At 30.6% G+C, this 13,709-nt stretch overlaps 1 protein-coding gene across 10 annotated transcripts in view; it reads right to left on the bottom strand.

The window, feature by feature from the left end:
• Positions 1 to 3,574, bottom strand: part of LOC148871088 (protein RRC1-like) — a 47,064-nt gene extending 43,490 nt beyond the window's left edge. For 7 of the 10 annotated variants that reach the window (XR_016107086.1, XR_016107087.1, XM_088969015.1 and 4 more), the window contains exons 1-4: positions 3,390 to 3,544; positions 2,822 to 2,910; positions 2,588 to 2,723; positions 2,401 to 2,446 (exon numbers count right to left, since the gene is read on the bottom strand). Coding sequence is in view for 8 of the 10 variants with exons in the window: in XM_088969015.1 (XP_088825141.1) it covers positions 2,401 to 2,446; positions 2,588 to 2,723; positions 2,822 to 2,896 (257 nt within the window). In the remaining 2 variants the exon portion in view is untranslated. Of the gene's footprint in view, positions 1 to 2,400; positions 2,496 to 2,587; positions 2,724 to 2,821; positions 2,911 to 3,356 lie in introns of all 10 variants that reach the window. The other 3 variants (XM_088969016.1, XM_088969021.1, XM_088969017.1) reach the window with 3 other exon arrangements.
• Between the last annotated feature and the right edge of the window lie 10,135 nt (positions 3,575 to 13,709).

The raw sequence follows: 13,709 nt of genomic DNA, 5'->3' as shown, positions 1-13,709 counted from the left end.
AAGTTGATCCCACACCTCTAATTGAGTCCCAAACGCTTCCAATTACTGAAGAGATGACGTATCCATCACCTCCTCTACCAACACCCTCGTGTCTAGACCTTGACCTACCAATTGCTTTGAGAAAGGGTAAGAGGAAATGTACAACTCATTGTATTTCCAAACACCTTTCCTACAACTTGTTGTCCCCATCCTACTATGCCTTTCTAACCTCCATTTCCTCTCAACCCATTCCAAAGTTTGTTTTAGAAGCCTTAGCCACACCAGAATGGATGGATGCTATGGGAACTGAAATAGAAGCCCTTCATAAAACAATACATGGGATATTATTGACTTGCCAACTGGGAAAGAACCTATTGGGTGCAAGTGGGTTTTCACTATCAACTATCGTGCAGATAGGTCAATTGAGAGGTATAAGGCCCATCTTGTTGCTAAGGAATATACCCAAATATATGGGATAGATCACACTAAGACTGTTTCTCCAGTTGCTAAAATGACTTCGGTGAGAGTTCTTTTATCATTAGTAATGAGCTATGATTAGCCTTTGTATTGGTTCGATGTTAAGAATGCATTCCTAAATGGTAATCTCACTGAAGAGGTATATATGTCACTTCCTCCTAGTATATATGGCAAGGAGATACAAGGTAAGGTATGCAGATTGAAGAAATAACTTTATGGCCTGAAACAATCTCCATGTGCTTGACTACTTGGTTTGACAAGTTCAGGGCTAGTCTTATTCAGTTCGGCTACACTCAAACTCAACCAGATCATACCCTCTTTGTTAAGAGAAGAAGCACCTTAGTGAAATTCCTTACCATCAATGATACAAAAGTTAGTGCTCTCAAGAAGTTTCTCAGATCTGAATTTAAGATCAAAGACTTAGGAGAGTTGTGGTATTTTCTTGGCATTGAGATTGCTAGGTCCAATGAAGGTATCTTTATTTCTCAACAAAAGTATGTGTTGGATCTTCTTACTGAGATTGGAAAACTTGGTGCTAAACCTACCTCTACCCCTATTGATGTAAATCATAAACTCTCAACTAATGATGGGGAATTTTTAGTTGACAGGGGGAGTGTTTTAGAGATTACCAAGGAAACTCATTTATCTATGTATGACTCGTCCAGACATTTCATATGATGTGTCATCAACCAATTCATGCATGCTCTCGGAGGTACACATATGGCTGATGTAGAAAGGGTGCTATGCTATCTTAAGGGAACCCCAGGGAAGGGTATATTGTTTGCTAAACATGGCCACATGAACGTAGAAGCATATATAAATGCTGATCGGGCAAGAAATGTGGATGATAGAAGATCCACATCAGGTTATCGTGCTATGGTAGTCGGAAATATTATTTCTTAGAGAAGGAAAAAGCAGTCAATGGTTGCTAGATCTTCAATTGAAGTAGAGTATAGGGCTATGGCCCACGGGGTTTCTGAGTTGTTATGGATTAGATCTCTCCTTAATGAGATGGGTGTTTCATGTGACGAGCCACTTATGTTGCATTGTGCTAACCGATCTGCTACTAACATTGTTCACAACCTAATTCAACATGATAGAACTGAGCACATTGAGGTAGACAAACACTTTATACAGGAGAGAGGGGCTTCAGGAGAGGTGTGCCTTCCTTTCATTGCATCAGAAGAACAACTAGAAGATTTTCTAACCAAGGGAGTTCCAAAGGTAAAGCTTCAACATTGCGTAAGCAAGTTGGGCATGATTGACATCTATGCTTAGCTTAAGGGGGAGTGTAGTGAAAATAGGCTGAATGGGTCTTAGTGTTTTTTATTTCTTTTAAGTAGTGTTTAGGGTTATATTTGTTGGTTATGGGCCTTAGTTATGGGCCTTTTTTGTTTTCTTTAATTATTTCTTTAGTGTTAACTGCCCCATTAAGGGCATCCAAGTAATTGTACTTAATTTTAGAATTAAGTTAATAAAAGAGATCAAGGGGGCTAGAGAGAGAGGTTTGAACTCTTCTTTTCTCTCTTCCCTTCTCTTCTTCTTCCACAACCTACTGCCAAAACCTCTTTCTTCTCCTTTCTCTTCCTTTCTTTCTTTCTTTTCCTATATTTTCTGAATTACTACAGATCTCAACTAGACCAATTGAGAAACTAAGCATATAATGGGCATAAAACTAAACTTAATTGTTCTACATATCAATATGCAGGTTAGAGTAAGCACTAACTCCAATTTCTTTTTTATTTTGATCAGTAACATAAAACATTTCATTGTTCCAAATTTCTTTCATTCATTAACCTAACATGAAACAAGCTTCATCTGGCATATACAACTCCATTATAATCTTCCAATAAAATGCGTTGAAAGATGTGCACTGTAGCATTTCTAATCATGGAAAATGGCCAACTCCAAATTCATCTTTAAGAATTAGGTACATCCATTTACCTACTTCCCTTCTTTGGAACAGATGCCCCATCTTTGGAATTCCCACCTGCGATTGTTGAATGAATAAAAAAGGCTCCCGTGAAAGAAAATTCACTCTTATATGCATAAAACAAAATCAAATAAGATATGTTACTGAAGAATAGCGAATCCAATGAAGACAAAGCTGCTGAAAAATACAAACATTAACCTTCGGAATCAGTCTTCTGCCTCTCATTGAGATTGATCGTTCCTCCTCTAACAAATGTCTTTGAACCAGGAGTATTATCCCCTTGAAATGACTCTACAAATTCCGCGTACAAGCGAGCAGTTTCATCTTCCGCCCTCTGCAAAACCAATGGTTCACAGGCAATTACTTAACTCAGCCATGTCCAGTGAGCACCCACAGCTAACCAGAAAAAAAAGAAGAAGGGGAAAAGCATGCCTTTTTCTTTGCTTCCTCCTCTTCTCTATGCTTCTGAAATGGGGTTTTCTTCCGTATAACAGAAAACGAATTCATCTTCTCAACACATGCTACAAACCCAATAGGCTAAACACATTAATAAACACAACCCAGTTGACAAATTGCATCAAGAGCTAAATCCCACAACACGCCCGAAAATAGGGTTTTATCAAGTTCAGGTAACGCCATGGTTAAGAAAACCAACCATAAGAGCTACCGAAGATACAACCAGTTCCAAAAGCGAAAGCCCATATCTAAATTCACTTCCTCCAATTAACCGTTTCATATTACCAGCAAAAGCCACAAACAAGCAAAAATACTCCACAAAATGCATCAATCGGAGCAGGTTACAGGCTTCCAATGTACATAAAACTTAGAATAAACAAATTTGAATAATAACAACAACAGATGCGTGACTAAATGCTTGCAGACTACAATGAGAAGGAATTAGATTTGAAAACAACTTTTCAAAAAACAGATGGGAAAATATGGGCAAGCACGAAGATGACAATCGTACTGATATATCCGGAAATGGATACAAAATCTGTACCGGACCCAATTGGAGATTGACTTTTACAATCTGAGGAATTGCAGGAAGAATGATCTGCAGAGATTTGTATGGGGGGTTTGCACTTTGGAGCGCTGCCGATTTGCGTTAACACGAGCTGTGAAAACGGGAGAAAAAAGGTTTTAAACCAAGACAGCTGACTCTCTTATGGTCTATTCGTTTGAAATGCTTCTGGGTCGGGGATGATGGGTCCCATCTATAAAGAAGTCCACTCAAATATTTGGCTCCAACAGTCGGGTTATATCCGGATCCAATAAAAAACTTGTACCTGGACACTATTTTGTAGGCATGGTTCCGGATATAGTTGGGTGCAATCCCGGATCCCGGGTTTGTTAAGACTGTTCCATACCCGGATTTTCCAATGTTCGAGAACAAATGAACAATCGGGTACATGAGAAACGTGCAATATCAACTATATAGAATATAATAGTATTATATATTATATTTATTATATATTTATAATATATAATATTATATATTATGTATATATATAACTAGTAAATATGACATGTGTTGTACGTGGTTATCTCAGATAACAATAATAATCTCCATTTTTTAAGAACCCATTAAAAAGATAAGTAATTAAAGCATGGTGTGTTGGTGGATTTAAATTTATATTTTATTTTTATTATTAATAAAAATAATTCTTATTTATTATATTCATTTTTGTTTAATATGATAAATATAAAATAATAGAGATATGTATATTTTTTGTTTTTAATATTTTTATTTCTACCTAATTTTTAGTTTTTATTATATAATTATGACATCATGTATTGACATATTTAACTTAAAAAAGTGATCTCATTTTTGGGCAACTTTAAGTTTTCTATTTCATTTTCATAATTAATTCTAAAAATAATTATTCTTTATCATGCTTCTCTTTGCTTTATATGATAAATTGCTTATATCTTATATATGTCAAAAGTTCTATAAATTTTTTTTTTTTATGTTTTTATCTATTTTTAGTTTTTGTTATTTGATCATAATATCATTGGTTGACCTATTTTACCCAATTTATTAGTGTTATGATGTAAATCAAGTAGGTTAGGTTGAGTTTAAGCTCAACAACATTTGATGCACTTGGGTTTGTCAATTAACCATACAACAGCATTTGACATAAATGTATGTGTATAATTGTATATGAATGCATGCATGTAAATACGTGTCTATATATGCATGTGTGTATATAATTTGGACTACCTAAGGGTTAGGCTTGGGTCTAACCTAAAAAATAAAAAACCCAAACTTTTAAGCCTAGGCCTAAGTCCATCTCCAAAACCATAAATCCAAGCCCGCAACCTATCCAAAATTGCAAGCTAGATCTGTTGGGCTCGAGCTAAACCCACCCAAGCATTCTTGTGGATTATTGACCACAAATTAAATGCAAAAACAGTTTTCTATTCAATATAGTTTATATTTTCATTCCCTTTCTATCATTAATAAAAACAACTCTTATTTATCACACTTATTTTTGTTTATTGTGATGAATACATAATATTAGAGATGCACCCAAATGTTTTTTACAAAAATTTTATATTTTTAAAAAGTTTGTATATTTGTAATTTGTATTATTTGATTATAACATCATGGATTGGTCCATTTAACCTAAAAGGTTGAATCATTGAACCACCACTTGAATAGAAAAACAGTTTCATTTTTTGGTTAGTTTTAAATATTGTACTCATTTCAATCATTAATAAAAATACATCTTGTTAATCATACTTATTGGTGTTTGATTTTATAAATAAATAATATTATAGTGTTCTTAAATTTTCCACAAAATTTTGTAATTTTATAATACTTATATATTTTTATTTTTTTATTTAACTATGAGATCATTCATGGATCCATTTGATGTGAATAGATCATGATTGAACTATTTACCCCTCACCTAGATGAAAGGATGGTTTATTTTTAATGTTGGTTTTGGACACAAGTTGATATTATTAAAAATATTGATACAATTTTAATTAGTAGAATTATTGGTGAGAAACAAAAATACATAAAATAAGGCAACTAAGGAGAGAATGAAAATTAACACCTTAAAGATAGAGAATTAAATGAAGTGGAAAGTAATAATAATTTAAAGGGATTCTAGTCAATAAAGGCAACTTTTCATCCCTAATACCAATAAAAGCAATGTCTTTTATATAATAACCAGAATAGGATACTTTTATTGAAAAAACATCAAATAAAGACAATGTTTCATTCTCAACTCTCTCTCTCTCTCTCTCTCTCTCTCTCTCTCTCTCTCTCTCTCTCTCTCTCTCTCTCTCTCTCTCTCTCTCTCTCTCTGTTTCATTTTATGGCCTGTTACATCAACTTGAGACCAATTTTATGTATGGCCATTCTATGCAGCCCTTTGTGGCAGTCCAAAAGTCACCATGAACATTATTGTTGCTTCCTTTTAGAGATTTGAACAATGAACCAATGGTTCTTAACAGTGGTAGAAACAAATGAGACATGGCTTTGATAAACAGATTGCCCTTCTTATGGAGTGTTTGGCCTCTGGTATGCCTATTTTCACCTTCCCTCATTGGAGTGATAAGGTGACCAACACAAAGTTGTTGGTTGATGTGTACGAAGTGAATAAAAATGTAGCAGAGAAGGGCAATGGCCTACAATGGATCCTCTAACCGAAATATCACCGCTTTTGTGGACAATGCACTTATTTGATATTTTTTCAACAAAGTTATCTTGACCGGGTTATTATATAAAAGGTGTTATTTTTTATTGGTATTAAGAGCGAAATGTTGTTCTTATCATCTATAAGCCCTAATTTAAATTGCAAGTTCCACCCACATAACTAGAGAGGGACCTAATTCATAAGTAGGGGTGTTTTACTCGAGAAAAGTCCACAACGCCCATTTATTTAGTGCACCTTAAATATAAGATTTAATAAGAGGGAATGGGATTTAGTACCTTAAACATAGGTCTTAATGAGAGGGAATCAAATGAATTTAATAAAAGCAGTTGAAATTACATTTTTGCCCTTATAATAAAGAATGACCAAATTTAGAAAATATGGGTTTTTTATCCAAAATACTTGTTATTTATCATATTTATTTTTGTTTAATATGGTAAACATATAATATTAGAAGTGCACAATTTTCTTGACAATTTTTGAATTTTCTATATTTTTTATTTCTATCTATTTTTTAAATTTTATTATGACATCATGTGTTGACTTTAAATGGTATTCTCAATATCCCATTTTTTTATAAATTTTCCATATAATTTTTGTAATTTATTTATTATTTATTTTTATTATTTAAATATGACATTATTGTTTGACCCATTATGCTTAAATGATTGGATGGCCGTCAAAGTGCTTATTGTGCAGGTTGGGATGAATTAGTGCTTAACCTAAGCCCAACCCTATGCATTAGGCTTAGACTAATCAATCATCGCCATGCTAATAGAATTTGACATAAACATATGTGTATATGTATACATTATGTAAATATGTGTCTATGATGTACATATATAGTCAAGCAAGGCTCAAGCAACCTTAGGCTAGGTTTGTGTGCAACTCAATAAAATAGAACCCAAACTTTTGGGCATAGGCCTAGGTCAAGTTGAGGACTAAAAATACAAGCCAATTTGTGTAAAATTGCAAGTTGGGTTGTTCAAAACTCAAATATAACCCTTTAAATTTGCAGGCTACACTTTTAATCTTTTTTCACCATTACTAAAAACAATATTTATTTATCACACTATTTTTTGTTTAACATGATGAAAACATAATATTAGAGACATGTCAAAATATTTTCTATGATTTTTTTTTTGTATTTTTAATAAATTTTGTTTCTATCTTCTTTTAAAAATTTCGGTATTTAATTATGACAATGTGGATTAACCAATTTGAGCTAGAAAACTTGAACTATTGAGCCATCACTTGAATAGGAAAATGGTTTTGTTTCTAGATCAGTTTTAAATTTAGTATTTCATTTCCATCATTCATAAAAACACTTATTATTTACCATACTTATTTTTGTTTAACATGATAGATATATAATTTTATAGTTGTGCCTAATTTTTTTTGTATTTTTAAACCTTTGTTATTTAACTACAAGGCAATTGGTTGACCCACTTAACCTAGATATTTTGAATTATGTACCCAAATAAAAGGATAGTTTTGTTTCCATGTCGGGATTGAACACATAGATTTTGTATTGTTAAAATTATTGAGTATGGATTTAATTAGTAGAACTAGCAGGAAGCCCCTGTGTCGTAGGGGCAAGATAGAAAAATGCCATTCAGAGATACAATAATAAATTAGATTTTTTTTTGTTAAATAAAATAACTATAACTATATTATTTAGGAATGAGAAATAACTATAGTGGGGAACCCCTAGACCCGATTATACTGAAAACAACAGTTATTTATTCAAATAATAACTTAAACTTTAAATTTTGATACTATAATCTTTATAAAAACAATAGAAAAATACTGAATTATTTATATGTTAATAAGTCAAACATTTTTAACTAATATTATTTTATTTATTATCTATCAAATTTACTATCTTAAACATACATATATGATAAAAATTATAAAAAATTTAATATATATACACTCGAAATAAAACACACAATAAGTCATTTTCTGGGCTACTCATTAATAGGTTTGGGTGTGTCGTTGTTTATTTGTAAAAAATGTCATTGGAATGATTTGAACACAAATCACCTACCATTAAAGCCTTATTACGCACTTGATCCACTAGGCCACTTTTAATCTTTTGAAATTTAATGAAATAAAACAACTTCTTTCTAGTATAGTGTCCACATGTAATGTGGACAAATTACATTTGTGTTTAACAGTTCCAACAAAATAAAAAATAATAATTTTCAAAACTAATAGAATAAATAATTTCTTAAATCCACATTTATATAAAAAAATTTGTTTAATCTCAATGAATTTATAAAAACAAAGGTATTAATAATAGAATAATTATTTTATTTCTTAATATTTAATTTATAAATTATTAATTAATATTTTAATTTAAACTAAATAAAAGAATATATATTATTTATAAAAAAATTATTTACAAAAACCTCAAGAATATAATATAAATTGAATTTGCCAAATCCACTAATCTACGTTTATATAAAAAAATGTTTTTTATCTCAAATTTATAAAAATAAAAAATATTAATAATGGAAAAATTCTTTTAGTAGTTAAAAATTATGAATTTGCATATGATGTGTATCTTAGAAAATTTAATATTTGATATATTTCAAGTTAATATAATATATTTTTATAATTTTTAACTTATATTTTAATTACATTTTATAATAACGTGTTTATTGTTTACAAAAATAAAAATATTGTTAATTAAACATTTGAGAATTAATTTTAGTTGACTTTCGGTTAATATTAAAAATTAAAAATAGTAAAATAGAAAATAATCGATATATTAATTCACATGTAATAGTTGCATATGTTTTGTGCCTTGAAATTCAGGAGAAAATAACATAATAATAGATTTATGCATGTATTAATTTGTAAAAAAAATATATAATATGTTCCAGGATTTTTGATTGATACATTATCGATAAAATTTTATGATTCTTATGCATCCCGCTATAAAATAACCGATATAGTAATTCACATATAATAGTTGCATATGTTTTGTGCCTTGAAATTCAATAAAAAATAGCATAATAATAGCTTTGTGCATGTATTAATTTGTAAAAAATATTATAATATGTTCCATGATTCTTGATTGATACAATATCAATAAAATTTTATTGTTTCTATGCATCCCACTATATTAATTGTAGTATATTTCTTCACATATACTTTTAGAATATACATTTTTTATGTATTTATACGTTAATTATGATTATTTTGATCTTAAAAACAATGTTATTAATATATTTATGAAATTTATTTGCATTTTTTGTGTATCCATATTTTTTTGTTCGCATCCATGTGTTTCAAAAGCGTATCCGTATCTGAGTGGTTCGATATGATACCCAATATCGATACTTTAATCATTGGGCATAAAAATGTCCATCACAATTTTTGTTTTTTAAGCTTAGTTTGGAACGAGTACAAATAGTCAAATACAAATATGCTGAGTGCAGAGCCTTGTATTTTATATTATTTTGTATGTATTTGTACTTTAAATGTACATATTTGTATTTGTACTCCTTCCAAATTGAGTCTTAATTTTTTTCAGTGTGCAACCATTATGAGCAATTGTCGAAGTGTCTCACGTTTCCTACGTTGTAGGTTGGGTTGTTAATGGGTCGAGCCTGACCCAACAAAATCGAACTGATTAGATCGGTTCTCGTTACAGGAATTGGAACTGATGGGCCAGTTTTGGGTCTTGATATAGTATCCCAATAATAATCGGTTTGGAGTCGGTTCCACCCAGTCCCAAACTTATTTAGACCCGACCTAAGCTATACAATTATTAATTGATTCCGTCCTAATTGTCCCAATAACCATCAATTTTGATTATGACTAGTCCCGACCTAGACCCAACCAATTGATAGCCTTATTTGTGGGCATGAACAATCTTGGGATCAACATCTTAACTAAAAAATGATTTAGTTATTTAGTCATTTATTATTTTTTTAAAGTTTTTTTCTTTATCTTGCTTCTTTCAGTATATTTCCTTAATCTCTTATTTTAAGAAAAATAAACAAGGGAAACAAAAAATAAAGAGAAATAAGATGAGAAATTTGTGTGAGAGAGAAAAAGGTTTGATAGGAAAGAGAGGGTAAAGAGAGAATTGAGACATAAAAAAAGGGAGTAACGAAAAAAGCATGTGTCAGAAAAAAAAAAAAAAACCTTCCCAATGCTTTAAATATATACTTATAGTTTTATTGGTGAGAACAAAAAAAAAATAAAACTTTAAATAAAGGATCTAAGGAGGGAGAATGAAAACTAGCAACTTAATGAGAGAATATTGAAGAAGTGAAAAGTAATGATTTAAATTACATTTTCTATCCTCACAATTAGAGAATGACCAAATTCAAAAGTATGGATGTTTTAGGAAAGAAAAATTCCATAAAGCATATTTATTTAGTATACATTAAACATATGATTTAATGAGAGGGTGGGAATTAATACCTTAAATATAGGATCTAATAAGGGTAATGTAATGAATTTAATATAGGTAATAGTTCAAATTATGTTTTTTGCTCTTCTAATAAAGAACCAAATTCAACATAGGGATATTTTAGTCAAGAAAATTCTAGAATCTATACCTCATTTACACTTTAAATAATGGTATAGATATTAGATATTATAAATTTGTAAAATATACTATTAATATCATCTCTATCCCCCAATTATAACATTGAGTCCCACACAACCTCTCTCTCTCTCTCTCTCTCTCTCTCTCTCTCTCTCTCTCTATATATATATATATAGAGAGAGAGAGAGAGAGAGATTCGAATGTCATTCAATCAAAATAGGCTTTTTGCGTTGAAGTCTAAATGATGGAGGCCAATAAATAAAAGCCATAAAAATTTTGATTCTCTTAAAAAATGAAAAAAAAAAATCAGGAGTTTTCTTTAAAAAATCATTTCTTGTTTTGTTTACATTTAAATCCCATTTCTATAAATAGAAACCACAAAAAATTCTATCTCAAAAATAGTACAAAACATAAAAGTAAAATACAAATATTTTAAGAAATGTTGTTAGTATGATATTAAAAGTACTAAAAATGATGAAAAATTATAAGAACAACAATAATAAAATTGTTAAATTAATTAGGTTAAAGAATAGTAAAAAATATAAATTAATTATGTCAAAAATATAAAATAATTAATTGAATAGGTTATATCAACATATAACTTGACAATGGTAGGGGGAGGAGAGAAAAGTAATAAATGAAAACAAAAGAGAATAATGATTACTTTTAGTGACACTATTGTAATATAAACTCAAGATAACACAACGAAAAAAAGAGAGCAATAATTAAATTTACTAGCACATATACAATGAAATTATTTTAAAAACTCATAATTGCAAATACAACAAAAAAAAAGGAACATTGATTACCTTTTCCATAGAAAAGACTTGTAAATTAAACAATAACCATAATATAACAACTATTTAAGCCTATAAAAGATGGAGGAGTCAACCATATCCTCTCCTTTATAAAAGATTTAGCTTTAGAAGCTAAATAATGCATTAACCTATTAGAGACCTATTAACATAAGAAAAAACAATATTGTCCAACTTAACAAAAAGAGACCCTACATCATCTAACAAGAAACTACATGATTGAATAAAAGATGAAGATTCTTTATTTAAAGTGGAAACACCACTAGAGAGTCAGACTTATCATCACCACAGAATGATATCATTTATCCACAACCAATTGAAGAGCACATTTAATAGCAAAAAAAAACTCTACTTCAATAGCTCTAATGCTATTTACACACTTTCCCTCTACAACAAAAAAAAAAAAAAAACTAGCATTAACATTATTAAAAGCAATAAGATGAAAAAAATAAGAAGAATCATTAATTCTTTCATCACAAAAATTAACCACATAATTAGATGCTTAGATGATTAGGAAAATAAGAAACATGGCAATTCAAAGCAAGAGAATAAACTATTTATCTTAAAATCAATAATAGAGACATGTTTTTTTGGGTATTTGGTGCTACACACCACTAATAAGCCCCATTTTCCCTAAATCGATGGTTGCAGGAATAGATTCTGCATCAATGTTGGAATGAATCAGCTAAATTATCAACGAGTCACCCTTTGGTTGGATTACTAAAGATATACTTAAATATTGAATTTTGAATAAAAAAAAACTTATAAACGAACATTGATTATTACTTTTGCATAGTATTATTGTTACTATTTGAAAACCCAAGTTCACACATGTAATAACCAAACAAAGCTTTTATACATAGATAATCATATCGTATACAAGCAAAAATAAGGGCTAAACTATATGGGCTTAATACAGTCAGATTCTATTTTATAAATAAGAATCCTATACATAAATTCTTCTTATATTGAACAATGGGGGTGCCATCTACTTTCAATAAAATGAAACAAGTATTAACTTTTAGATGTGTGCTAGCTATTTCTAAACAATGAAGAAGGTTGCGAAGGGATTGGGAAAATTCAGTCAAATATTCCTGATTTTGATTTAGATGTGTGCTAGCTATTTCTAAAGATAACTTAGACCCGGGGTGATGAATGTATGAAGTCTCTCCTTGAAGAATATATTTCAGGTCTTTCGATTTCCCTCAAAGATTCCTCCACTTCGGGAACTTAATCGTGGGATACCTCTGATAGATGGCTTCAAACCAGTTGGTTCTCGTCCATATTTCAAAAGAATGAATAGAAAAGATCATTAAAAGGAAATGCTATGAATGGGAATTATCAAAACTAACACGAGTCCATACTCATCACCGGCCGATATTAATTATTAGTGCAAAAGAAAGATGAAGGGTGGCAAATTGCAAATAGCTATTATATCAAGCTATAAACCAAATCACCAGCCGTCAAAGACAAGTTTGCCGTGCTGGTGATTGATGAGTTGATAAATGAACTGTAAGGAGCCACAATACTCGAAGTTAGATCTATGATCTGGTTACCACTAGATATATATCCAAGTGAAGGAATATGATATACCCAAAATTATGTTTAGAATTAATGCATGATGAGGTGCAATATAAATGTATAGTCAGTCATTCCCTTTAGGCTGACTAATGCTCCCACCATCTCTCAGGCTCTAATGAATTGTATCTTTTAAGGAGCAGCTCCGGAAGTTTTCTTTAATGTATGACATATTGGTGTTCAGCTCTAGTCCCTCAAAGAATATGTTCAACACTTGAAACAAGTTTTCCAGATACTCAAGACCCATAATGAGTTATATGCTAGGAGAAATAACGTAAATTTGTTGTTGTTTCACGAATCAATTATTTAGGTTAGGCCACCTCATTTCAGTAGTCAGAGTGGAAGTAAATCCTAATAAAATCAAGTGCATGAAAAATTAGCCACACGGTACCCGAGAACAATCAAATTAAGACCCAAGGGGATTCTTAGGGGGCGTTTGTCAAGTCTTTCAACAAAAGATCTTGTAGTGGCTAAAGACCCAGAAGACCACAAGAGCTTTCATAGGTAGATCTAGGAAGCCCGAAGATGGTTTGGTTGTAGTAATTGTAACAGATCTTATAGAAAGCTAGGTAGACATGAAGATTGTTTGGCAAAGTCCATAACAGTGATGAATAAACATGTGCTTAATACACATGTAAAATATAACAGTGATGAATAAACATGTGCTTAATACACATGTAAAATATGTGTGA

Source organism: Nelumbo lutea, chromosome 2 (genome assembly GCF_056320005.1).
Source record: "Nelumbo lutea isolate HS-2025 chromosome 2, American lotus-T2T, whole genome shotgun sequence".
In the NCBI taxonomy this organism is placed as follows: Eukaryota; Viridiplantae; Streptophyta; class Magnoliopsida; order Proteales; family Nelumbonaceae; genus Nelumbo; species Nelumbo lutea.
Note: the sequence above shows the minus strand (reverse complement) of the source record. Positions and strands in the feature narration are given on the sequence as shown.